Source organism: Myxine glutinosa, chromosome 7 (genome assembly GCF_964187855.1).
Source record: "Myxine glutinosa chromosome 7, kmMyxGlut1.1, whole genome shotgun sequence".
Taxonomy (NCBI): domain Eukaryota; kingdom Metazoa; phylum Chordata; class Myxini; order Myxiniformes; family Myxinidae; genus Myxine; species Myxine glutinosa.
Window position 1 is genome coordinate 68,933,238 of NC_136267.1, and position 27,182 is coordinate 68,960,419.

At 43.1% G+C, this 27,182-nt stretch overlaps 1 protein-coding gene across 1 annotated transcript in view; it reads left to right on the plus strand.

Moving 5' to 3' along the window:
- LOC137430757 (sodium/iodide cotransporter-like) overlaps positions 1-27,182 on the plus strand; it is a 127,601-nt gene that overhangs the window by 781 nt on the left and 99,638 nt on the right. The window contains exons 2-5 of the mRNA XM_078781825.1: positions 1,255-1,320; positions 3,359-3,410; positions 3,891-3,958; positions 23,589-23,743. Coding sequence (XP_078637951.1) covers positions 1,255-1,320; positions 3,359-3,410; positions 3,891-3,958; positions 23,589-23,743 — 341 coding nt within the window. The remainder of the gene's footprint in view (positions 1-1,254; positions 1,321-3,358; positions 3,411-3,890; positions 3,959-23,588; positions 23,744-27,182) is intronic.

The following is a 27,182-nucleotide window of genomic DNA, read 5'->3' on the forward strand; positions in this document are numbered from 1 at the left end:
TAGATCATTCTATCACCATATAAAGGTTCCATCATATTCTTCATTATCATGTAGGTTAACAGTTCAGCTGTGATCTCTTTATTTTGCAATTTAAATTCTATTGTGTGCACAAAATTCTTCCCTGGCGCATCACAGTGCATTTTATCATTGAGTGCACGCAGTGATCATCAGATTAGACAAGAAAGGTTGCTGGATATGTCGACCAGCAGTGGTTTCTGGTGGACCTTCAAGATCCCATGGAGTCTTTCGCAAACGTATACCATTGTGTGCCGTGATGACGGCCAAATTCCAAAATTCTGCTCTAACCTACAAGGGGGCACTGTATCACAGGGTCCGTTGTATTGTACCTGAACAGTCGTACTCTCAGGTAAATTTAAGAACATTAAATACCTAGCCAAGATAGCCAAGTGCTACGTATGAATGAAGGAATTTTAGTGTCTACAGTGTTGTCATTATATCCACCACCAAACATGGGTGGAGGTTGTCGTGTCACCCCTGTCTGTATGTTTGTTTGTTTGTGAACAGGATATCTCAAAAGGTTCAGGACGGATTCGGACAAAATTTTGTGGAGAGGTTGTGTTTGTGACAAATCAGAAATGATTCGATTTTGGTGAATATCCGGAGACTGATCCGGATACTACAATTTTTTAAGTGATTTTCCACCATTGAGAGATAGGGCCAAAAACGATATATAGCAAGATATCTCAAAGTTGTGGATGGATTCGGACGAAACTTGTTGGACACGTTTGGTGTGTGACAAGGAAAAACTGATTCAATTGGGGGTGGGGGGGGGGGGGGGGAGGGTGGCACCCTGCAGGACTAAAATCAACAACCAACAAATGGCGGGGTAACAAAAACAACACCGAACACACCCTAACTACTCCTGAGAAGGCAATAGCAAACCACCCGGCATACCCCTTGCCAAGAAACTGATTCGGCAGTACTAGACCTGCCTTAGAGTAGAATATCAGACCACGAATACTAGTTTAATCAAATCTTTCAAAACTTTTGGAAAAAAAGTTTATAATCGTTTACAATCGCAAACATCCTAAGTTTCACCCTCCTCTCTATTTATTTGCTTCCGAAGGCAAATTCATACTTTACATCCTCTGATTGGCCTTCCTGGAACTGGCAGCTGTTATTCATCATCAGATAGAAGTGGATGTTCTATAATTTTTTATAGACAGAAATGATGTTCTGACAAACGCTCACATTGACTCACTCACTTTCCCACGCCTTTTGTTTTTACCCCAGTATTTGGAAATGAGATTCAACAAAACAGTGAAAATGTATGGGTTCATCCTTTACATTTTCGCCACGGTACGTATTCGCTTCCATCATCTCCTCGTTCACATTATTTTTCTTTTCTTTTTTTAGTTCTTTTTCCCTTAAAAACAAATTTCCTGGAGTGTGACTGCTTGGTGCTCGTGCATATAACATATGATAAACGGCCATCAAATCGTCCGCGATTTGTATCATTCCTTTGTTGAAAATTTTAACTTACTATGTGCAAAATATTTCTCTGCTTTGTAAAGTAAACTGCAAGTATGTACAGTGTTTTTTTTTAACCCCACACATGAAATGTATTCGTTGTACAATGCCATGCCACAAAAAAAAATTGGGGCAATACCCCTCGGCGCTCACATGGTAGAATAAAGCAGTATACTACACTGACGAAAGGTACTTTACACAGTATCACTGTATTTCAAACCAATTTCAGTGGTTGCTGGAAGACAGGGCAGCATGTACAATCAAACTAACGTAATCATAAGACTTTAAATAAACAAGGAAAAAAAATACCTATTTTGGGGGGGAACCCGCGCCCACCCCCCCCCCCCCCCCGACCATTCCATATACCTCCTTAGGGCCCGATTTTTCTAATGCCTTGAACAAACATTGGTACACCATCAAAATTGTGTGTGTAGTTTCAGAGAAAAGAGCAAATACCTACTTTGGGGGGGGGGGGGGGAAGGGGGCAATCCCCACACCCCCCTGCCCGTAGACTCCCATAGGGCCTGATCTTTTTTTTTTTAATGTTGTGAACAAACTTTGGTGCAACACTCGTGACGAAGGTTGTGGTCAGGTTTCATCGAAATTGTGTGTGTAGTTTCTGACAAGAAAGCAAACCCTATTTTTTGGGGGGGGGGGCAACCTCGCCCCCCTCCCCCTCAGTCGGCGGCTGGCTTGGTCCGTCCGCGTGTGTGTGTGTGTGTGTGTGTGTGTGTGTGTTCGTGTTTTTGTGAACAAGATATCTGGAAAAGTTCTGAACGGATTTGGATGAAAGTTTGTGGGATGATTGCCCTTGGGATAAGGAAGAATTGATTAGTTTTTGGTGAAGCTCAGGATATTATTCCTGATCCAAGAAGTTTTTGAAGGATTGTTTACCATTGGAAGATAGGGCTCATTTTTTTTTTAACATTATCTTCTATATATTCTATATTTAACATTGTGATATGAAAATAGTTTTCATATTTGTTGTAAATGTAGTTTAAACTCGTGGTTATGCGTTAGAGTGGTGTATTTTGTTAGCAGCGTCGTCTTCAATGTTCATTTATTTTTTTTCTAATAAAGACATATTCTGTCATTTTAAAACCACCAAAGTGTGTATTAGGTTTCCCCGTTTCATAATATCTATCGTTTGATACGTATAATGCTTTAAAACAGTTTTTTTTTAACCTCAGAAGAGATAAACATTTACCTCAGCGAATGTCAATCGCGGTGTGAGTATTTGATGAACTTATAAAGACTTAGGTGACTTTTAAGTGTGACCAGCATGTGCACGGGATTCTTCCCAGAAGAATGAGTGGTCGCATTAGCTTGTACGACTTAAAATGAGCGAGTTTTGTTTTGACGTTTGGGCCAGTTTTACATGTTGTTTCCCTAATAAGGAATGAAACGCACGTTTTTCCTGGCTCACAATTTTATTTGAAGTCACACATGCCTCAAAATACACTCACTTATATAGAATTGAACGCTGAATCCGAAAATGTAAGTGAAATTGCCTTGTTTTTTTAAACATTATCATATATATATATATATATATATATATATATATATATATATATATCTGTGCAGTGTCTGTCTTGTGTTGTCTTGTCGTGTGTTGTCACTGAACTACTCCCTCAAACTTTTGTGAAATCGTACTATTCCAACTTGACCCACGGCGGGAGTATGCGCTCTACTGAGTGGCGTTCTCGTTTGAACTCGTTATAGTCTATAACTGCCACCCCATGAGGCTCTAAACTATTTGATCAGTTCAGATGGGTGGTGTCATTTTTGCAATAACAAGAATATAATTTGTATTTGTAATACATTTCTTAAAAATTAAAAATCACTTATGTGTCTTTATATGTTGCAGGTCTTTTACACAGGTATCATTATTTATGCACCTGCTGTGATTTTGAACCAAGGTAGGATGTTTTACACCTTGTGTAGGCACAAAGGAACTCGTCTCAAATTCTTATCGTTCAATCTAATAAAGAAACAGAATTATGTAGCAAATGTTTCTTTCGAAAAATTCAATGATTGTGAATGAGGTATATATGAAACATGTGGCTGTATAGTAAATGTATGAATATAATACATGAACATTATCAGTTTTGAGCAAACCAAAGCTTTATTTAAAGGTCATTCAATAACCTTTATGTGTAAAGCTAACTTTAGCTCCATTGTATTTGACACAAACCATACTTTCATTAATTTTAACTACATTGGTAAACTCTGCTATAATGCCCCCATTGCGGAGGCCCCAAATACTTGATTTCAAAATTGCGTAAAAGGTGCATTTTTAAAATATTGACATCCTATGCCATTTTTCCCACTTCACAACACTCCAGCCCTTCCTCAATATTCCTCTATAGCCTTAACTTTCGTTTCATTTTTTTCAACAGCAACAAAGTTGAATATCTGGATGCTGGTTTTAACAACTGGGATTGTCTGCACATTGTACACCACAATGGTATGGTGCCTTTATTAATACTATAGTCTCATGAAGAGGAATGGTCTTTTGGATTAATTGAACTGAAACAATCGTAAAAACAAGAAAGAGTAATCAGAGATTGCAGGCTCTCACCAGGACATGTTTGTGTGGTATATTTCGTGTGGTGTTTATTAGCTGCTGGGTTTGTGTGGTTTATTGATGACGTAAATTTATGTTCAATCCAATATGGCTGTCGAACCATGTGACTGATGAAGTCGTCAATTTAATTGTCCCATACAATTTTTTTGTATATCATGCTTTAAAATTCCAAACTGATCGGATCAAGCATTCTACTTGTCTAATTATGACGTCATTATGAAGGCACTGACGACATCACGATTATATGTTGTTCGCCATGGGGGGTACTTGACAATGAGCCATGTTTCAATTTTTAGGGCGTAGCCCATAGCATAGGGCAAAGCCGTCTAAAACAGTGTTTGTCCATCCGTATGTGTGTATGTATGTATGTATGTATGTATGTCCCCTCAAACGTATACCAATCAGAGCTGAGGATATGGTCACATGACAGGGTGATGTGAATTGTGATTACATCTGATGTCATTAGCAAGCGGCTAACTCTCCACACTCCGCCATTTTGATTTACATGCCGTTCATGCCGAACATATCGTCGAACCTGTCATATATCACAATCGCCATGCTCTACCTTTACGTATTTCATTCAGTGTGAAAACAAACAAACCGATTGTTAAAATGATCATGAAATATTGAAAGCATCGGCGTTACATCTCTTCCAGCAATACAGTATGGTACGTGTAGGCCTTGGGCATTATGACTCATCTTCGGACCGCTTCGGACAAATTTAGCCCAGGTTTCTTAATACAGTAGTGTATCGTTTCAGTAGTATCGTTTTCGTAACAATAATAATGATATCGTAAATATAACCATAACACTTTAATCCCAATGTCGTGAATGGAAATTTAATGGATTGAAGCGGTGTATGGTTCTTGATCAATGATGAGCAGTGTTCGGCACTAATATTAATAACCGAGGAAGTAAAGAATTCGCCTCGATTTTTTTTGATAGTAATGCCTTTTTCAAAATAATGATGACGTAACGTGAACATTATAGTAAATCTAATCATAACACTAATCCCATTGTAGGGACTGCAAACGTACTAGAAATTAAAATATATCAGTTTTGTGTTCGTTACGTCATTAATACGTCTTTGATGTCATTACGACTCCTGAGTCCACTGACCAACATTTTAATTTGAAAGTTCACCCGCTCACTACGGGAATGGCAGGAAGGGTCATTCCTCTTTGGGGTATATGGATTACAGTAGATCTATGGTCGGGTCTCAAGAACATTGGGTGTGTTCATTTACCAAGTTTCTTGTGGAGAGATCGCCAAGTGGTTTAAGCATTCGAGCAAGCACTCCATTTAAAACCGTTAAAGAATGGCTGGCTTGGCAAGCGCTAGCTAGCTGTTTGGAAAAAGAGCACACCTCTAACCCTTATGGGGTACATAGATTACAGTTGATCTTCGCTCAGTTCTGTAAGTAAAACTTACCTCACGGATGTCGGGATTCCTCAAAATTTCTTTGTTTAATGTTATAAGCAGCATTAACGACTGTTTAAAAAGCTAATAATATGTGTTTGTGGTTTATAACATTTTCCAAGCCCGGCTACGCCGCTGTTAGTGTTAGACTTTTGGTCTTGTTTTTCCCCCCCCGCTCCCTCACCTCTTTTATTTTATCAGTTTTTCGGTTGCTTTGTTTCTTTTTCTGTTTGATCCTCGCTTTGCCTTTCCTCTTGCTGTGTTTCAGCTTGTGTGTATCTTGTTTCCTATGGAGTGGTTTCGGAGATATAGACATAAAAACTTTCTCCGTTTTTCCAAGATGGCGCCCACATCTCGTGACATGTGACGTCATAATTATCATTTTTAAAAAATGATACAGGAGGCGCTCCAATGGTGAAAATGTATTGGCAATCGGACCCTCGCCTGGACTTGTTTTGTGCTTTTATAGTACGTATTTTAGAGACGAACTCGCATTCTAATTGTACTGTACATACTTTATAGACATACATTATAATTGCACATACTTTATAGACACTCACATTCTAATTGTACATACTTTATAGACATACTCACATTCTAATTGTACTGTACATACTTTAAAGACATACATTCTAATTGTACACACTTTATAGGCCTACTCACATTCCAATTGTATTGGTGTAGCCTGGTGTTGGCTTTGCGGTTAGGGTGCCGGCTTGGGATCCTAGGATCTTGGGTTCGAATCCCGGTCGATCGCTGAATTAACGCCAGGGGGGTTGACTCAGCCTGTCATCCTTCTGAGGTCAGCAAATTGAGTACCAGCTTGCTGGGATGAATGATCCCGGTGTGTACCCCGGTTTAGAATAGGTACACCGTATCCCTGCGCATCGTAAGAGCGTGACCAAGGGTTGACGTCAGGAAGGGCATCCGGCCATAAAAAACATTGCCTCAAACAGGGAACCATGATTGTCATGGGGCCCGCGAGGCTAACCCCCGCTCTAGCGGGGAAAATGGCCTTTAAAACGATCATTCATTCATTCATTTCATTCACATTCCAATTGTACACTTTATAGACATACTCACATTCCAATTGTACATACTTTATAGAAGAACCACCGTTGGAGGCTATTTTTCCCCTCAGAGCAGGGGTTGGCCTTTTTGGGGCACCATTGTCCCCTTTTTGAAGCAATATTTTATGGCCGGCTGCCCTTCCCACTGCCAACCCTGTTAGTCGCCTCTTGCAACACGCAGGGAATTACCAGTGAGCTGGTACTCAATTTGCCGACCTCTGAAGGATGACAGGCTGAGTCAACCCCCCGGCATTAATTCAGCGATCAACCAGGATTTCAACCCAGAATCCTAGGATCCCAAGCCAGCACCCTAACCACTAAGCCAACACCAGGCTGCAAACTTTATAGACATGCTCACATTCTAATTTTCCATACTTTATCGATGTACTCGCATTCTAATTTCACATACTTTATAGATATTCCCACATTCTAATTTTACATACTTTAGAGATATACTCACATTCTAATTGTACATACTTTATAGATGTACTCACATTCTAATTGTACATACTTCATAGACATACTCGCATTCTAATTTTACATACTTTATAGACATTCTCACATTCTAATTGCACATACTTTATAGACATACTCACAATATAATTTTACATACTTTATAGACATGCTCACATTCTAATTTTACATACTTTATCGATGTACTCACATTCTAATTTCACATACTTTATAGACATACTCACAATATAATTGCACATACTTTATAGACATGCTCACATTCTAATTGTACATACTTTATAGACGTACTCACATTCTAATTGTGCATACTTTATAGACATGCTCGCATTCTAATAATTCACACTTTATAGACATCCGGACTTCCGGTCCCTCGAGCGACGGGGCTTGCTTCGATCTCTCCACGGCATCAAAGTTTGAGTGTTTTCCCGTTCGTTTCTTTGTCAAATTTCCGCTGCGTATTTTGTTGTGTATGTGTTATTGTGTGTTTCTATTTGGTTTTGGTTTTGTAATTGTTGCAAATTTGTGTGTAATTAGTCGTTTCTTTGTTCGCGCCTCGTGCGGCCTGGTGTCTCATGCGGCCTCCTCGTCTCGACTTGTGCCCCGCCCCCTATATCTCGTTTTGCTTCCGCCCCTGCTCCTTCTCTCTCAAATCCACGTTCTCACTTATACTAGAGTAGCTCATGGTGGTTGAGTATGCACTTTATTGTACAGACCTAAACTCTTCAGGAATCCACTAATTGAAGGTCCAGGAACAATATTTGGTTGGTAACACATTTGCCACTGACGGCGAAATAGCTGAAATGGCCACAGCCCTTTTTGGGCCACGCCCCCTTTTTTGCCGTGACTGTATCTACAGAACCGTTGGACCTAGGAGGTTGCGCGACCACTCAAAATTTGCGCAATGGCCACATTATGGGGGGTCAGTAATACATTTTCATATCCAAAAGTCAATGGTTTTTAAGATAATTGCCAAAAACCGATTTCAACATGTTACGAACTACAATATTATTCGTAATTGTTCCTGTTCCTGTTCCTATTGTTCAATTACTTGATTCCTGAAGAGTCTAGACTAGACTAGAGTCTAGACTAGAGTCAAGACTAGAGTCTAGACTAGAGTCTAGACTAGAATTTAGTCTAGAGTCTAGACTAGAGTCTAGACATGGCTAGAAATTCCGGTCATGGGTGTTTTGTCGTTGAGCCTGCATGCAGGCAGCGGTATCCCATAAAACAACATGGCGTCGCACCGAGAAGCAAGTAGAGGCCGAAGAGAAGCACCTACATGATACAATCCCTACCAACCGCAAGACTGTTTTCGTGAAACGTACTTCTACTCCGTTCACAGCGAAGAAATCGATGGCGAAAAAGGATGCAGCGGAAACGGTTAGGTACATTGACTATGCTAGAGAAAGAGGGTACAGCATGCTAGAACTCCTGAAGTATGAATTGACCAGCACATCCCAGTTCCTCACCACTGAATGTAAAGATGGCATCAAATTGAAGAAGCCCGATAAAGCCTCCTTAGCCAGGGAACTTGTCAGTCGCCTTCCACAGGAGACGAGGAATGTAAAGAGTGACGCTCAGATGACAATAGTGGACTTCATGGCACTTGTGCGTAAACTACCGATGAAAAAGATGGGCCTTCACACATTCGGGGAATTGGCTGAGAGTCTTTCCAACAGGATTCTTGCTACAGGCTCCGTGTCCACAAGAATAGACATTATTTTTGATGTTTATCAAAAATCATCAATCAAGCAAATGGAACGAGCACAGCGAAGTTCCTCAGAACAAATCACAATCACCATTGGGTCTGACAATCAGAAACTCCCTGTCGATCTTGATATGTTCTGGAGCTCAATGTTGAACAAAGTTCGGTTGCAGGAGTATGTCTTCAAGTGGATGCTGCAGAATGTCGAGTCGGACAAGGAAATATTCTTTGGAGGAGTATATGGGGGTGAATGCAGGAAACTGTTAGCTGGCACTGAAACACAGATCACAGAGCTCTCAAGCAACCAAGAAGAAGCCGACGACAGAATCATGTTCCATATTAATGATGGTGTTGTGAAACACGGGGTTCAATCAGTCTTGGTCGACTCGCCTGACACAGATGTCTTTGTCAACCTCATCTTCCACTTCAACACAACCTGGCAACTACAAAAGCTGTACGTGAAGCTTGGTAACCGGAAAACAAAGAAAACTGTACCAGTCCACATGTTGGTTGATCAACTGGACAACGGTTTGGTGTCGTGTCTCCCAGCCATTCATGCTCTCAGCGGTTGCGACAGTACCAGCAAGGTGGGTCCAAAGCTGTCTGGCCTGAAAGCATCCATCGATCTCTCCCTACTGGAAGGGTTTGGTGTAGAAGAACTGTCACCACAGATAACAAGCAATGCTGAAAAGTTCCTTGTGTCTGGATTAAAGAAGACCGACTGTTCCACTTTCGATGAATATTGATGGGAGCAGTACCACAACTCCAAGAAAGAACTGGACTTCAACCAGCTTGTGTGCTGTTCATCAACGCTACGAGAACACATAAAGCGAGCATTTCTTCAGTGTAAGATGTGGTTGCAAGCCCCAACTCCTGCCGTCACCAAACCAGATCCACTCCTGCCGTCACCAAACCACGGACGTTGGCATAACACCAGTGATACTGCCAGTATCGTGCAGGCCCGATGACCTGCCTCCTCCATGCAAATGCCCAAGAGCATGTATGAGTACCAAAACGTGCACTTGCAGAGACAGGAACATTAAATGTGTCACGTTTTGTGGCTGTAGTAAAGGCGAAAAGTGTAGAAATCCAAATAAGTAAATTCCAAAATAGGATGATGCAAAAGGTATAAGTGTCATATAATGTTGTGGCCTTGGTGGTATCATACAATTGTAGTTCGTAACATGTTGAAATCGGTTTTTGGCAATTATCTTAAAAACCATTGACTTTTGGATATGAAAATGTATTACTGACCCCCCATAATGTGGCCATTGCGCAAATTTTGAGTGGTCGGGCAACCTCCTAGGTCCAACGGTTCTGTAGATACAGTCACGGCAAAAAAGGGGGCGTGGCCCAAAAAGGGGTATGGCCATTTCAGCTATTTCGCCGTCAGTGGCAAATGTGTTACCAACCAAATATTGTTCCTGGACCTTCAATTAGTGGATTCCTGAAGAGTTTAGGTCTGTACAATAAAGTGCATACTCAACCACCATGAGCTACTAGAGTATTAGAGACTTTTCCCAGATTGTTTTCATGGTTTTGTTTAAATATTTATTTAAATATGTTTATACCGTGATGCTGATGCCCCCCCCCCCACCCCCCAGAATTCCCATGTTTTAAACGTTTCCCAGTGTGTACCGTGGATAAGAATAGGTACGCTGTATCCCTGCGTGTCGTAAGAGAAGACTAAGAGGGTTGGTGTCAGGAAGGGCATCCGGCCATAAAAACATTGCCTCAAAAAGAGAACCATGACAATTACAACTACATGTGGGCAGGGTGCAGCCCGAAGTGGAGATCGGTTTCTGAGGTTTGGGACATGGAATGTAGGGACAATGACAGGGAGATCAGGAGAAGTGGTGGAAGTATTGGTCAGAAGAAGAGTGGACATATGTTGTGTGCAAGAGACGAGATGGAAGGGAAGTGGTGTGAGAATGGTGAAGGGTAGGCAGGGACAGAAATACAAGTTTGTGTGGCAAGGGTGCCCGGAGGGCGTGAATGGTGTTGGTGTCCTGTTTTCTGAGGAGTTTGTAGACAGTGTGGTGAGTGTGACTAGAGTGAGTGATAGGTTGATGATGGTGAAAATGATGATTGGAAAGCTCTTGGTGAACGTCATCTCGGGATATGCTCCGCAGGTTGGTCGAAGCGATGAAGAGAAGTACAAGTTCTGGTGTGCAATAGAGAAGCTGATGGAAAACGTGAAAGATGAGGAAGTTGTTGTGGTAGGAGGAGACCTAAATGGACATGTGGGAAGGAGTATGGATGGTTTTGACGGAGTTCATGGGGGTTACGGATATGGTGTGAGAAATGGAGAAGGTGAAAGGATTTTGGAGTTTGCTGATGGAGCTGATTTGTTGATTTGTAATACTCAGTTCCACAAAGAGGATAATAAGCTTGTTACATACACGTCAGGTGGGTCGACGACAACCGTTGACGACCTGATGGTGCGTAGGCGAGATAGGAGGCACCTCCGGGACACAAAGGTGATCCCGGGGGAGGAGGCTGTTTCACAGCACCACTTGGTTGTCTGCGACGTAAGGGTGAAAGGTGCAAGGAGAGCTCGGCGGGTGAAGTACCAAACGAGAACGAAGGTGTGGAGGTTGAAAGAGGTGACAGTAAGGGACGCATTCAAAGAGAGGCTGAGTAGGGTCGATGATGATGTGGTTGAGCTTGAAAGTGGTTGGATGTCAATGAAAGCTAGTCTGTTGGGAGCCGTTGGTGAGGTATGTGGATGGACAAAAGGACCACCGAGGCACTCGGAAACATGGTGGTGGGATGATGAAGTTGGAAAGAGGATTGACGAGAAGAAGAAGCAGTTCAAGGAGTGGCAGAAGGCGAAGGGTACGGGAGCAGAAACAGCAGAGCATGAAAGTTATAAGGCAGCCAGGAAGGCTGCAAAGAAAGAGGTAGCAAAGGCGCAGGAGGCATGTAGGAAAATGTTCGGAGAACGCTTGGATTTGGAAGAGGGTCAGAAAGCAGTATTCAGGATTGCAAAGCAGATAGCGAAAGAGAGGTGTGATGTGATGGGGGTGAGTTGCTTGAAGGATGAAGTGGGACAAATTGTTGTCAACCCAGATGGAATTAAAGGAAGATGGAAAAGATATATGGAAATGCTGTTGAATACAGAGAATGAATGGGATGGCAACATAGAGAGTAACCCAGTTTTAGGACCAGCAGAGAAGATAACTGAGAAGGAAGTTGAGGAAGCGATAAAAGCAATGAAGGGTAGAAAAGCGGGAGGGCCGACGGGAGTTGTAGGAGATATGTTGAAGGCAGCAGGAAGTTGGGGTGTGAAGAGAATGACAGAGATCTGTAATCTGGTGGTGAAAGAAGGCCGCATTCCAGTGGATTGGGAACTGAGTACCCTCGTCCCTCTATACAAGGGGAAAGGTGACCCTCTGGAGTGTGGCTCGTACCGAGCGATAAAGTTATTGGAGCATGGAATGAAGGTATTGGAAAGGGTGTTGGAGAGGAGGATAAGGAAGAAAGTGAAGATCGACGAAATGCAGTTTGGATTCATGCCAGGAAGAGGAATGACAGACGCGCTTTTCATTGTGAGGCAGTTGCAGGAGAAGTACATGGAGAAGAGGAAGAAGTTGTTTCTTGGGTTTGTTGATCTGGAGAAAGCATTCGATCGGGTTCCACGCAAAGTATTGACATGGGCATTGAGGAAGTTAGGAGTGGAGGAATGGTTGATCAGAGTAGTGATGGCAATGTACAAAAGAGTGCGCACAGCTGTAAGGACGAAGGACGGGAACAGTGGTGAGTTTGAGGTGAAGGTGGGAGTGCATCAGGGGTCGGTACTAAGTCCACTACTATTTGTAGCTGTGATGGAGGTGCTGGCTCAGAATGTAAAGGAGGGTTTACCGTGGGAGTTGTTGTTTGCAGATGATCTGGTGTTGATTGCGGAAAGTATGGTTGGACTGAAGGAAAAGATGAACACGTGGAAGGAATGTATGGAGACAAAAGGTCTGAAGGTGAATATCGGAAAGACGAAGGTGATGGCAAGTCGTAAAGCATGTGGTGAGGTGGAAAGAACTGGGAAGTGGCCCTGTGCTGTGTGTAGGAAGGGTGTCGGAGTGAACTCCATTCAGTGTACAATGTGCGTTGAGTGGGTTCATCAAAAATGTAGTGGTCTGAGAGGGTCTTTAACCAGTGTGGCAGCTACATTCAAATGTAAGGTGTGCACAGAGGGAGCTGCAGATGGAGGAAATGTTGAGTTGGATCTTGGAGACGGCGTGAAGCTGGAAGGTGTGAAAACATTTTGCTACCTCGGAGACATGCTGAATGGAGAAGGTGGATCAGACTCGGCAACGGTTGCTCGAGTGAGATGTGCATGGAAGAAGTTTCGGGAATTGAGTGGCGTGCTGATGATGAGGGGAGTGTCGTTGAAGCTGAAGGGAAAGGTGTATGCTGCATGTGTGAGAAGTGTTATGATTTATGGGAGCGAGACATGGGTAATGAACGTAGAGCAGCAACGAAGGTTGGAAAGGGTGGAAATGCGAATGGTTCGACGTATGTGCGGAGTATCGTTGAGAGAGAGGAAGACAAATGATGAATTGCGAAAGATGATGGGAATAGAGCCTGTGATTGATGCTGTGAAGAGGAACACGTTGAGATGGTTTGGTCATGTGTTGAGGAAGGATGAAAGTGACTGGTTGAGAAGAGTGATGGAAATGAATGTAGAAGGAAGTAGAAGACGGGGAAGACCGAGAAAGACCGAGAAAGACTTGGCTAAAGATGGTGGAAGAAGAAATGCGGGCAAGGGGGTTAACAAGGAGAGATGCAGAAAATAGGGCAAAATGGAGAAGATTGTCATGGGGACCGCAAGGCTAACCCCCGCTCTAGCAGGGAAAATGGCCTTTTAAAATGCATGTTGTTGTGTTGTTGTTATAGACATACTCGCATTCTAATTGTACATCCTTTATAGACATTCACATTCTAATTTTACATTCTTTCTAGACATGCGCGCATTCTAATTTTACATACTTTATAGACATGCTCACATTCTAATTTTACATACTTTATCGATGTACTCGCATTCTAATTTCACATACTTTATAGACATACTCACAATATAATTTTACATACTTTATAGACATGCTCACATTCTAATTTTACATACTTTATCGATGTACTCGCATTCTAATTTCACATACTTTATAGACATACTCACAATATGATTGCACATACTTTATAGACATACTCACATTCTAATTGTACATACTTTATAGACGTACTCACATTCTAATTGTACATACTTTATCGATGTACTCGCATTCTAATTTCTCATACTTTATAGACATACTCACAATATGATTGCACATACTTTATAGACATACGCACATTCTAATTGTACATACTTTATAGACGTACTCACATTCTAATTGTACATACTTTATAGACGTACTCACATTCTAATTGTGCATACTTTATAGACATGCTCGCATTCTAATAATTCACACTTTATAGACATTCTCACATTCTAATTGTACATACTTTATAGACATATTCATATTCTAATTTTACATTCTTTCTAGACATGCCCGCATTCTAATTTTACATACTTTATAGACATTCACGCATTCTCATTTCACATACTTTAGAGACATACTCACATTCTACGTGTACATACTTTATAGATGTACTCACATTCTAATTTCACATACTTTATAGACATATTCACATTCTAAGATTACATACTTTATAGACATGCTCACATTCTCATTTTACATATCTTGTCGATGTACTCGCATTCTAATTTCACATACTTTATAGACATACTCACAATATAATTGCACATACTTTATAGACATACTCACATTCTAATTGAACATACTTTATAGACGTACTCACATTCTAATTGTACATACTTTATAGACGTACTCACATTCTAATTGTGCATACTTTATAGACATGCTCGCATTCTAATAATTCACACTTTATAGACATACTCACATTCTAATTGTACATACTTTATAGACATATTCACATTCTAATTTTACATACTTTCAAGACATACTCACATTCTAACTGTACATACTTTATAGACATACTCACATTCTAATTTTACATTCTTTATAGACATGCCCGCATTCTAATTTTACTTACTTTATAGACATGCCCGCATTCTAATTTTACATACTTTATAGACATGCTCGCATTCTAATTTTACATACTTTATAGACATGCCCGCATTCTAATTTTATATACTTTATAGACGTACTCACATTCTAATTTTACATTCTTTATCGACATTCCCGCATTCTAATTTTACATACTTTCGTGACATACTCACATTCTAATTGTACATACTTTATAGACATACTCACATTCTAATTTTACATTCTTTATAGACATGCCCGCATTCTAATTTTACATACTTTATAGACATTCCCGCGTTCTAATTTTATATACTTTATAGACATGCTCGCATTCTAATTGTCCATACTTTATAGACATACTCACATTCTAATTTTACATTCTTTATAGACATACTCACATTCTAATTGTACATACTTTATAGACATACTCACATTCTAATTTTACATTCTTTATGGACATGCCCGCATTCTAATTTTACATACTTTATAGACATTCCCGCATTCTAATTTTATATACTTTATAGACGTACTCACATTCTAATTGTCCATACTTCATAGACGTACCCGCATTCTAATTTACATACTTTATAGAGGTACTGTACTGGTTGAAAAAGATAACGTTTATACCTATAGGCTGCCCATAGGTGGCGTTTGTGGCCTACGTCAGCACATTCTTTGTGGACAAACATTCAAACGGACCCAAATGCAATCAATACCCTCTCCTCTGGGAAGGGTAAAAAATTATTCTCATTTATTAAAACATTTTTTACTGTTGGTTACTGGACAATTGTTTTTTTAATTATAAAGTGTTTATTAACCAACATCACCCTTCCAGGCTTGTATTTCTTTTCCATCTTCCAAATTTGATGACAATATGTGCTATAATCAAGGGGAAGTGAAAAGGTTTTCCCTTTCAAAAGATTCCAGAGCCACAAACAATGCTTCTCTTCCAATACCATAAGGAAACTGATGGGAAAAAGAGAACCACTGGCTGGGAACTCAATACGCATAGGAAACATCTAACCCTAACTTTTTACCCTTAAGACAAGATTGGAACTGCAGCTTCTGGTTCCTCCGGCGCCGAAGCGTCCTTCGAGCTCTCCACATCATCAAAGTTTAAGTATTTTCCCATTCGTGTCTTTGTCAAATGTCCACAAGTTATTTTACTGTGTATGTGTTACTTTGTGTTTCTAGTTCATTTTGGTTTGTAATTCGTGCAAACTTGTGTGTAATTAGTCGTTTTTTTGTTCGCACTGCATGCGCGGCCTGGTCACTCTGGGCTCCCTACCCCCATCAGTATTTTGTAAATTTAAGTTATTTCCTTCACTGTGTTGCTTTTTTCTTTGATTTTATTTTCTCCCTCTACCACGCCTGGACATCTTACCCTTTCTTAACGTTTGAAATAAAAAAATTAAAAAAAATTTACTTTCTTCTTTTCTTCTCTCCTCTCCACGCTGTCCCCGCCCACGACCACGTGCTTGTTGTCTCGCCCCCACCCCCTTTATATACTTTTTCTTCTACCTCTCCAGCCGATACTCACCTTTCCAAATCTAGTTTCCACCATACTCATTCAACCCTTTCTCCTTCATTCTCAGATCCACGCCCTCACTTCAGGGACTTTTCCCAGATTGTTTTTCACGGTTTTGTTTAAATATTATTTAAATACATTTAAACTTTCCCCTGCAATGTTTTATTCAGTGGTTTATTACAACACGCTGTTTTTCTTCCGATGAAATAGGCTTTTTTCAATTTCATCAAATCATGCCACTTCAAAAAAAAAGTAAATCTCTCACAGTCCTTCCTCTCCACATTCTCTAAACTCACCTTCATTCCACCCCTCCTCTATCGTTTTCAAACAGATCTCTGACTTGAAAATCACAATAACCCCAGTTTGTAATAAATGTTCGTTTGTCATTAATCGTCCACTTTCTAAACTCCCCTCTCACCCATCCCCTCCTAAACTCCCCCCTCACTCCTCTACTCCGAAATTCCCCCCTTGCCCCTTCCCTTCTAAACTCCCCCTCCCCTATTAAACTCGCCCCTCCCCTACAAATCTCCCCCCTTGCCCCTCCCCTTCAAATCTCCTCCTCCCCCTCAAAACTCTCCCCTCACCACTCAACTTCAAAACTTCAAAAACGAAAGCTAAAGCTGCCTTCAAAACTAAAGATGCCTCCTCCCCACTTCCTCTCCCTTCCATCTCATACCTCCACCTCCAACCTTCTCCCACACTCTGCCCCCCCTCACACCCCTCACTGTGCCTCATCCCATCACCATCAAACCTTTTGTCCTCCTCATCGTTCCCTTTCTCCGAGCTCTTCTTCAATCTCTGACACACGATCAACAGCTCTCCCTACCTCCCCGACTCACCCCTCATCTCACCTTACCCGTCCCCTGTCCTGCACCCGATGCCCCCCTCCCTCTTCCTTAACGGTATGGATCTCAAACAACCGGGGGCCTTTGCTCAAACCTGATTGATCTCTCCACACAGGTTACTTTTGACAAACCAGATGTAATCTGCTTAACAGAAACTTTCCTCCTTCAAGATGTCTCTGATTCCTTAATAACTCTTCCTGGTTACTCCCTCCTCCGGGATGATAGACCTGAGCCTCGTCCTGGTGCTGGGGTGCTATCTTTATCAACAAACTCTCTTCCTCATTCTCCTTGCACTGCCCTCTATCCACCCCACCCCCAGGAGTAACTCTGGCTACGGCTTCCTCTCTGCCCCCACCTTTTGTTCATATGTGTTCTGTACCGTCCTCCAAACAATGACGACTCTATTTACATCTCGCTATCTGACAACGTGGACCAACTTCTATCCACTCATCCCAACTCTCTCTTCCTCATATGTGGCGACTTCAACTGTCATCATTCCAACTGGCTGGGTGTGGGTACCTCTCTCACCAGCCATGGCATCTCAGCAAAGGACTTCTGCGACTCATTGGGATTTTATTTTTTTTTATTTTTTTTTGTATACAAGATCGAGGCTCGTGAAAGAGCTAACATTAATCACACAAAAAGACAAACCGACACACAAAACACAAAAAACAAGGGGAGCGGTAGACAAGATGGGGAGAGAGGGGGAAGGACACAAAAGAGAGGGGGAAGGACACAAACACAACATTTGAGAGCAGGGACATCGGGAGGACTTGGGGGGAGGTGGGAGAGGATTAAAACATATGAACACTGCAAGGACTCTGGGGTGAATTACCGGGGGTAGAAAAGATCAAGGTTTTCGATGGGGGAAGATAAGAGATGGTGGTGAACAGCTGTTTTAAAGACCTGGAGGGAGGAGTGGGATTGAAGGGAGTGGGGGAGTTTGTTCCAGAGGCGGGAGAAAAGGGGAATGAAAGAGTGAAGGTGAGCAGAGAGCCTAGACTTTGGCAGTTTAACCAGAAGAGGGTTGCAGGCAGATCTTGTGCGACCTGAAGGAATATTGGGGGGACAGAGCACAGAGAGAGCTGGGGGAGCAAGGCCGGAGAGGAGTCGGTAGAAGACAGAAAGACCACCAACCTGCCTGCGGTGAGTGAGTGAAAGGCCCTCGGCGTTGACTACATCGCAGGAGATTCCAATGATTCTGAAAGCTTTGGCCTCAACAGCGTGAAGCCGAGCAAGGTGTGAGGCAGGAGCACCAGTCCAGAGGGGGGAACAGTATTCCATTGAGCTGCGAATGAAAGCCTTGTATGTGGTGAGGAGCTCAGGTGTGCCAAGGAAGGACTTCGCACGACGGAGGATGCCCAGTCGGCGACTGGCTTTGGAGGCCAGCTTGGAAATGTGGTTTTCCCAAGAAAGATCATGGCAGATAGTGAGACCCAAAAGCTTGAGCGACAGAACTTCTTGGAGAGGATTGTTGAGAAAGTAGATGGGAGGGTTGTCCAGTCGGTCCTTTCGGAGAGACATTGTAAGAGTGTGAGATTTGTCAGGATTGAAAGACATGTTCCACTTGTTTGACCAGTCTGTGATTTTGTCCAGGTCTGCAGAGAGTGAGGAGGCTGCAGACTGCCGATCTGAGGGATGAGGAATGGCGCGACAGAGAGTAGAGTCGTCAGCAAAGAGATAGAGAGGATTTTCAAGAGAGTCAGAGAGATCATTGATGAAGACCAGAAAAAGCACAGGGCCCAGAACACTACCTTGGGGAACTCCAGCCTGAACAGGAAGAGGAGATGAGAGAAACCCATTCAGGGCCACACGTTGACTACGACCAGAGAGGAAGTCCGCCAGCCATGCGTGGAGATTTCCATGGATACCAAAGGAGGAGAGTTTGGAGAGCAGAGCAGGGTGCCAGACCGTATCGAAGGCACGTGAAATGTCAAGGGAGACAGCTCTAATTTCCTGTTTGGCGTTGAGGACCTCCATCCATTGTTGAGAAAGCAGAAGCAGCATGTCCAGAGGGACTGACACAATCTGTCAATTTCCCGACCCGGATCTCAGTCAATGGAGCATATTCTCTTATAGACTTGGTTATGACAAACTTCCCTGAAAATGTCTGCTGCTCTTCTTCTGCTCGAATCGGTTCTTCTGATGATTTGCATGTTGAAGTGGATATCTCTCTGGCCATTCTCAGAGAGCCTCCTCAGCGTCGACGAGTCTGGCATTTCACTCAGGCCGACTGGCATGGTCTTCAAGCAGCAGCCTCAATTTGCTGAATCAATCATCTGGACTGATCTGCCATCTCCACTGCCTCTGACATCAACTCTTCCTGGGAATTATTCCAAAGTAAATTGGTCTCTCTCATGCACAGATGTATCCCATCTTGTCTTCAGTTGTCATATCTTTCCTCCCGTCCATGGTACACTGAATCTTCTGGTGAGGCAGTTGCCCTGAAACAACCTGCCTTCACCTCCTGGAAGGCTAATCTAACTGAAGGCAATCTCAGTTCCTTTCATAAACCTCGGAACAAGTGTGTGTCTACCCTCAGGAGAGCCAGGAAACACGATCTCTCTGCTCTCAAAACTGAACTCTCAAACCTGTCTCCCTCCAAATCCTGGTGGCATCTGGGCAAATCTGTTTCTGGTGTTTGTTCCCCCTCCATCCCCTTCCTGATCTCAAATGGCTGCACAGCTGACACCGCACGTGACAAAGCCGAATGCCTCAACTCTGTGTTTGCCTCACAATCCTGTGTCCCAAACCAATCTCTCTCTGTACCCACCTTACCCAGTCGAACCCAGCTGCTCCTGAACTCTGTGTCCTCTCCTGACAAGGTGAAGAAGTTTCTGTCAAACCTCGACCCTAATTCTGCAACTGGACCAGACAGCATCAGCCCACGGGTCCTAAAATCCTGCTCTGCCGCTCTTTCACACCCTCTCTCAATTCTCTTCACTCTCTCTTTTGCTCAAGGTCCTCTGTCATATGCTTGGAAATCAGCCAACATTACCACTTTTCATAATAAAGGTGCAAAAACAGATCCTTGTAACTGCAGACCAATCAGCCTGCTCCCAATAATCAGTAAGGTCATGGATTTGATCATTGCTTCTGACATCAAATCCTTCCTCTTCTCCAATGGCTTGATCTCCGATCATCAATTTGGATTCAGACCAGGTCATTCCACTCTGGACATGCTGCTTCTGCTGTCTCAACAAAGGATGGAGGTCCACAATGCCAAACAGGAAATCAGAGCTGTCTCCCTTAACATATCTCGTGCCTTTGATACGATCTGGCACCCCGCCCTGCTCACCAAACTCTCCTCGCATGGTATACATGGAAACCTCCACGCATGGCTTGCAGACTTCCTTTCTGGTCGCAGTCAACATGTGGCCCTGAATGGAATTCTCTCATCTCCCCTTCCCATTCAGGCTGGAGTTCCTCAAGGCAGTGTTCTGGGCCTTGTGCTTTTTCTGGTCTTTATCAATGATCTTTCCATCTCTCTGGAAAATCCTCGTCATCTCTTTGCTGATGACTCCACTCTCTGCTGCTCCATATCGCAACCCTCAGATCGGCAGGCAGCAGCTTCTTCACTCTCTGCAGACCTGGACAACATCACAAACTGGTCAAACAAGTGGAACATGTCTTTCAATCCTAACAAATCTCACACTCTCACTTTGTCTCTCCGAAAAGGCCCTCTGGACAACCCTCCCATCTACTTTCTGAACAATCCTCTTGAAGAAGTTCTGTCACTCAAGCTTTTCGGTCTCACTATCTGCCATGATCTTTCCTGGGAAAACCACATTTCCAAGCTGGCCTCCAAAGACAGTTGCCGACTGGGCATTCTCCGTCGTGTGATGTCCTTTCTGGGCACTTCTGAGCTCCTCACCACATACAAAGCTCTCATCCGCAGCTCAATGGCATACTGCTCTCCCCTCTGGGCTGGTGCTCCTGCCTCACATCGAGCTCGGCTTCACGCGGTTGAAACCAAAGCATTCAGAATCATTGGAATCTCCCGTGATGAAGCTGATTCTGTGGGCCTTTCTCTCCTCACCGCAGGAAGGTAGGTGGTCTTTCTGTCTTCTACTGACTCTTCTCCGGCCTTGCTCCCCCTGCTCTGTCTGTGCTCTGTCCCCCAAATATTCCTGCAGGACGCACAAGATCTGCCAGCAACCCTCTTCTGGTGAAACTGCCAAAATCAAGACTCTCTGCTCACCTTCACTCTTTCATTCCTCTTTTCTCCTGTCTCTGGAACAAACTCCCACACTCTCTTCAATCCCTCTCCTCCCTCCAGGTCTTTAAAACAGCTGATCACCACCATCTCTTATCTTCCCCCATCCAAAACCTTGATCTTTTCTACCCCCGATAAAACACCCCAAATCCCCCTCCTTCAATCCCCAACTTCTTTCCTGAAATTCCTAGAAGTGTTCCTTTGCTTTATACCATACCCCTCCCTCCTCCCCCAGCCCTCCCCCTTCCACAGATCTACAGACGTCCCTGTTCTCTTATGTTGTTGTGCTTGTGTGATTCCCTCTCTCTCCCCCTCTTGTCTCCCGCTCCCTTTATTGCATGTTTTATGTGTCTGTGCATGTTTTCATGTTTAATTTATTCGATCTTACACGAGCCTCGATTCTGTATGCAAAATATTTACAGTGCATTAAGTATTCAGACCCCTTCACTTTTTTCACATTTTGTTATGTTGCAGCCTTATGCTGCAATCGTTTAAATTCATTTTTTCCCTCATCAATCTACACTCAATACCACATAATGACAAAGAGAAAACAGGATTTTAGAAAGTTTTGCAAATTTATTATGAAGAAAAAACTGAAATATCATATTGACATAAGTATTCAGACCCTTTGCTATTACACTTGAAATTTAGCTCAGGTGCCTCCCATTTCTCTTGATCATCTTTGAGATGTTTCTACACCTTGATTGGAGTCCACCTGTCGTAAATTCAATTGATTGGACATGATTTGGAAAGGCACACACCTGTCTTTATAAGGTCTCACATCTGACAATGCACATCAGAGCAAAAACCAAGCCATGAGGTCGAAGGAACTGCCTGCAGAGCTCAGAGACAGGATTGTGTCGAGGCACAGATCTGGGGAAGCCTCCAACAAAAATTTCTGCTCCATTGAAGGTTCCCAAGAGCACAGTGGCCTCCATAATTATTAAATGGAAGAAGTTTGGAACAACCAGGACTCTTCCTAGAGCTGGCCGCCCGGCCAAACTGAGCAATTGGGGGAGAAGGGCCTTGGTAAGAGAGGTGACCAAGAACCCGATGGTCTCTCTGGCTGAGCTCCAGAGATCCTGTGTGGAGATGGGAGAAACATCCAGAAAGACAACCATCACTGCAACACTCCACCGATCTGGGCTCTATGGCAGAGTGGCAAGACGGAAGCCTCTCCTCAGTGAAAGACACATGAAAGCCCGCTTGGAGTTTGAAAAAAGCACCTAAAGGACTCTCAGACTGTGAGAAACAAGATTCTGTGGTCTGATGAAACCAAGATTGAACTGTTTGGCCTCAATTCTAAGCGTCATGTCTGGAGGAAACCAGGCACCGCTCATCACCTGCCCAATACCATCCCAACGGTGAAGCATGGTTGTGGCAGCATCATGCTGTGGGGTGTTTTTCAGCAGCAGGGACTGGGGGACTTGTCAGGGTTGAGGAAAAAATGAATGGAGCAAAGTACAGAGATATCCTTAATGAAAACCTGAAACGGAGCACTCAAGACCTCAGACTGGGCCGAAGGTTCACCTTCCAACAGAACAATGACCCTAAGCACACAGCCAAGACAACGCAGGAGTGGCTTTGGGACAACTGTGTGAAGGTCCTTGAGTGGCCCAGCCAGAGCCCTGAATTGAACCTAATCGAACATCTCTGGAGAGATCTGAAAATGGCTGTCCACCGACGGTCCCCATCAAACCTGACAGAGCTTCAGAGGATCTGCAGAGAAGAATGGCAGAAAATCCCCAAATCCAGGTGTGCCAAGCTTGTCGTGTCATACCCAAGAAGACTCGAGGCTGTAATCGCTGCCAAAGGTGCTTCAACTAAGTACTGAGTTAAGGGTCTGAATACTTATGTCAATGTGATATTTCAGTTTTTTCTTTTAAATAAATCTGCAAAACTTTCTAAAATCCTGTTTTCTCTTTGTCATTATGGGGTATTGAGTGTAGATTGATGAGGGAAAAAATGAATTTGAACGATTTCAGCATAAGGCTGAAACATAACAAAATGTGAAAAAGTGAAGGGTCTGAATGCTTTCTGAATGCATTGTGTATATAAAAATCCATGATTTGAAGGGAAAACTTTTTAACTCCCCTTCATGGATTATTAGACATGTATTTGATGATCAATCATTGTTTTTCTGTGCACCTAGGGAGGAATGAGAGCAGTCGTATGGACAGATGTCCTTCAGACACTTCTTATGATGTCTGGATTCTGGGTCTTCACTGTCCGGGGCATCTTTCGTGTTGGTGGTGTTCAAAAAGTGTGGCAAGCAGTGTACAATGGAGGAAGGATTAACTTTGGAGAGTAAGACGGCAAAATAAATACATCTTGATAAGAAATAAACTGGTACTACTGCTTCATCAATGGCCACAATCAATCCACCCTTCTTGTGGGGTTGGCCATGAGGGAACCAGACTCAGTGGTGTAATGGTTGGAGCATCATCTCTGAGTCTGGGAGGTTGTTCGTTACAATCCTGGCCGAATCATACCAAATATATCCTTACTTGTGATAGAGCAACATTTATAAATGATAGAGCATGGACGAACAACCACAAGTTGGCAACATTGGCACAGGCTTTGATGGGACTAATAGCTTCCTCCTGCATTGAATTTCCTTGTAAGAGAACTCATATTGGTGCAAGTTGGGTCCAATTTTTTATCCAGGTTACTAGCGGTAACTCATCTACTCTTGGGGAAAGACACCATTGGGATATTGTAGGTCACCAAATAATACTAGAAGACCGAACCACCGAGCCTCACATCCATCAGAGAGACAGCACACTTTGTGATGCAATGCACTGTCTGCGGAGTGTAAGATGTACCATCTCCTCTCCTCTCCTAGTTAACTAAAAGGTGCAGTTTCTCCTTGTAAGAGATTCCAATAATGTTGAAAGCTTTAGATTCCATAGAATCCAGGAGAGACAGATATGATGTTGGTGTGCCAGTCCATAGGGGAGAAGAGTACTCCATTGAGCTAAGGACAAAGGTCTTGTAAACTGAGAGTAGCTCTGATTTTCCAAGGAAACACTTGGATCAATGGAGTATGGCTTTGGAGGCAATATTTGTGACATGGTTGGCCCAGGAAAGGTGGTGGCTAATGGTGAAGTATAGAAGTTCAAGAGACTGAACCTCTTCCAGTGACTGACCATGGAAATAGACAGGTGTGTTGCTTTGATGATCCTTCTGGAGTGACAGGGTTAGATTTTCTGGGATTTAAGGATATTGTTCCATTTATTATACCAGTATCTTACTATAATTCACCAAATGTCCGTCCGTCCGTTCGCAGGTACCGCAAAAACGGCTGAACCGATCGCAACGATATTTTGGGTGGGTAATTCCTGGGACCCCTGGGAGTAAAATAGGCTATATATTTTTTCCAAGTTTTCCAATTTTCCAGTTTTTCCAAACACGATGGAATAATATTTACCGATATGAACAGTGATGTGGCTTTTGTTGAAATTCTGCAAATACTGTTTATTCTACATGCCAGGAGAGAGTAGATCGACTCCTGACAAACTCTTCCTGTATAAACATGCGGCTCCGAAGTAACATGGCAGTGTGTGCAAAGCGACTGAGAAACAGGTGTAGCGGCCACTTCCGTGTTACAGATTCGGCGCGCACTCTTCACACATAAACATGCGACTGAGAAAGACGTGTAGCGGCTGCTTCCATTTTGCAGAATTCAATCTTTTTTCAAAATGGGCGCCATGTACTGTTTAGATTTTGATGATTTGCGTGTGATATGATTGAACGGATGTTTATATGAATCGTTTAAAATAAAAAAAGCCTTCAATTTCTGATATTTTGCCTTTTCATTGGGCTTCCCAATTGAAGCCCCGCCCATAGGGCGGGTACCGTTGGTAGTATAATCAATTCCAGATCAGCAGTGAGTGATGCAGCTGTATTCTGCCTAGCAGTGAGATGGGGTACTGTATGACGCAATGTAGTCATTTGCAAAAAGCAAGAGAGGTCTTTTAGAATCTCAGAGAGGTCATTTATGTAGATGAGAATAGACTGGGCCCAACACACTCTCTTGGGGAACTCCAGCGTCCACTAGGAGAGGAGAGGAGAGGAGAGGAGATGGTTCCATTGAGAGCAACACAAAAACTGCTTGAGTGGAGGATGTCAGACATCCTGAAATGAAGGCAGCCTTGAATGCCACATGAAGGGAGCTTGGCAAGTAAAGTAGGATGCCAGACTGTGTCGAATGCCCGAGGTATGATGAATGAGAGAGTCTTGAGCTCTTTATTTAAGGCCTCGAACCATTTCTGAGAGAGGAGCATCAGCATTGCCAGAGTTGAGTGACCGGCAATCTTATGGTCATAGATGAGGCTGCTTGAAGACAGGAAAACTTGAAATGAGTAGCAATGGCAGATTGCATCACCAGAGGATAGATGTGCTCGTCGCAGGCAGAATGGAATGAACCAGCGCAGGAGAGAGAAGAGGCTTTTGTGAAAATATTCCCAGGAGGAATCAACATCACATGCTTCAAAGATGATAGCCCAATCCTTTTGAGAAAGAGCACGTTGCAATCCCTTATCATTGGCATTCTACATCATTGAGGTTTTTCCCTTTACATAGCCAGAGCGACATTGGCTCTGACCAGAAAGTGGTCAGAAGGGCCAGTAGTGGCAGAAGAGGAACAGGAGGGATTGGACGGAAAGTTAGTCATCACTAGGTCCAGGAGGGACGATTACCAGTTGCAAAGATCTGGTTTGGGAAGGTTATTGATTGGGTCAGATCCACAGAGTTGCAGTAGGCCTTTGCTGCAATGTCATGGCTGGTTGTTACAGAGCTAATGCCCAGCCAGCTGGTATGGTGAAATTTGAAATCACTGCAGATAAGGAACAGAATGTTGAGATGGATCATTACAGGTTGATCCGTATTTGAAGAAATAGAGGTCAATATGGCGTCCTCATTATTTGGTGGACCTTATACTACACCGACAAACAATAGCTGGTTGCGGAGAGGTTTTCCAGAATTATTATAAAGGGCTCGGAGCGGTTAGTGTGGGCAATGAACAATGAGCAATGAGAATGAGCAATGATTTATTGACATACACAGGAACACCACCTCCGGAGCAGTGGTGGGGCTGGTCAAAACTAGGGAAACAGGATAGCCAGGGAGGGACACAGAGGAATCGGAAACATCCTGTGAGAGATACATTTCTGTTGAACATACAACATCTGGAGCTGCAGTAGTAAACTGAATGGAAAGATCAGGAATATTAGAACAGAAACATTGAATATTGGTGGACAATACTGTGTTGGGGAAGAGGAGGAGATGAAGAGTGGGTGGTGCATGGGGTTGGGGTATGTGATGGGGGCTGCAGGAGTGGTGGGCATACAGTGGGGCATACATTCGGGGCTGTACAATGTGGTGAAGGCCGAGGGAGAGGGGACAGTGCACGCAGCGGGGGTGGCAGAGAGTGCGGTGGAGCGATTGGACATGCGTTGGGAGCAGCAGAACCCATGTGGGGTACAGACAAGGAAGAGTTAATGGCCGTGAGCTGGTATTCTCCATATACCAAATTAATCTTGTGGATTCCGAATTCTGTCAGAGGATGACAGACATCGTGACTAGGAAAAGAAGGGTTATTAAAGGCATCAAGGAAAGTAGAGCTACCATCGAGGCCTTTGGATGACGGCACAAAGAGTGCAGACTTGCGAGCATGCCAGATTTGAAACAGAAACTGTCTGAAGAAGAAGTCCATGCAACAGAGGATTTTTTTAAGTAAAAAAAA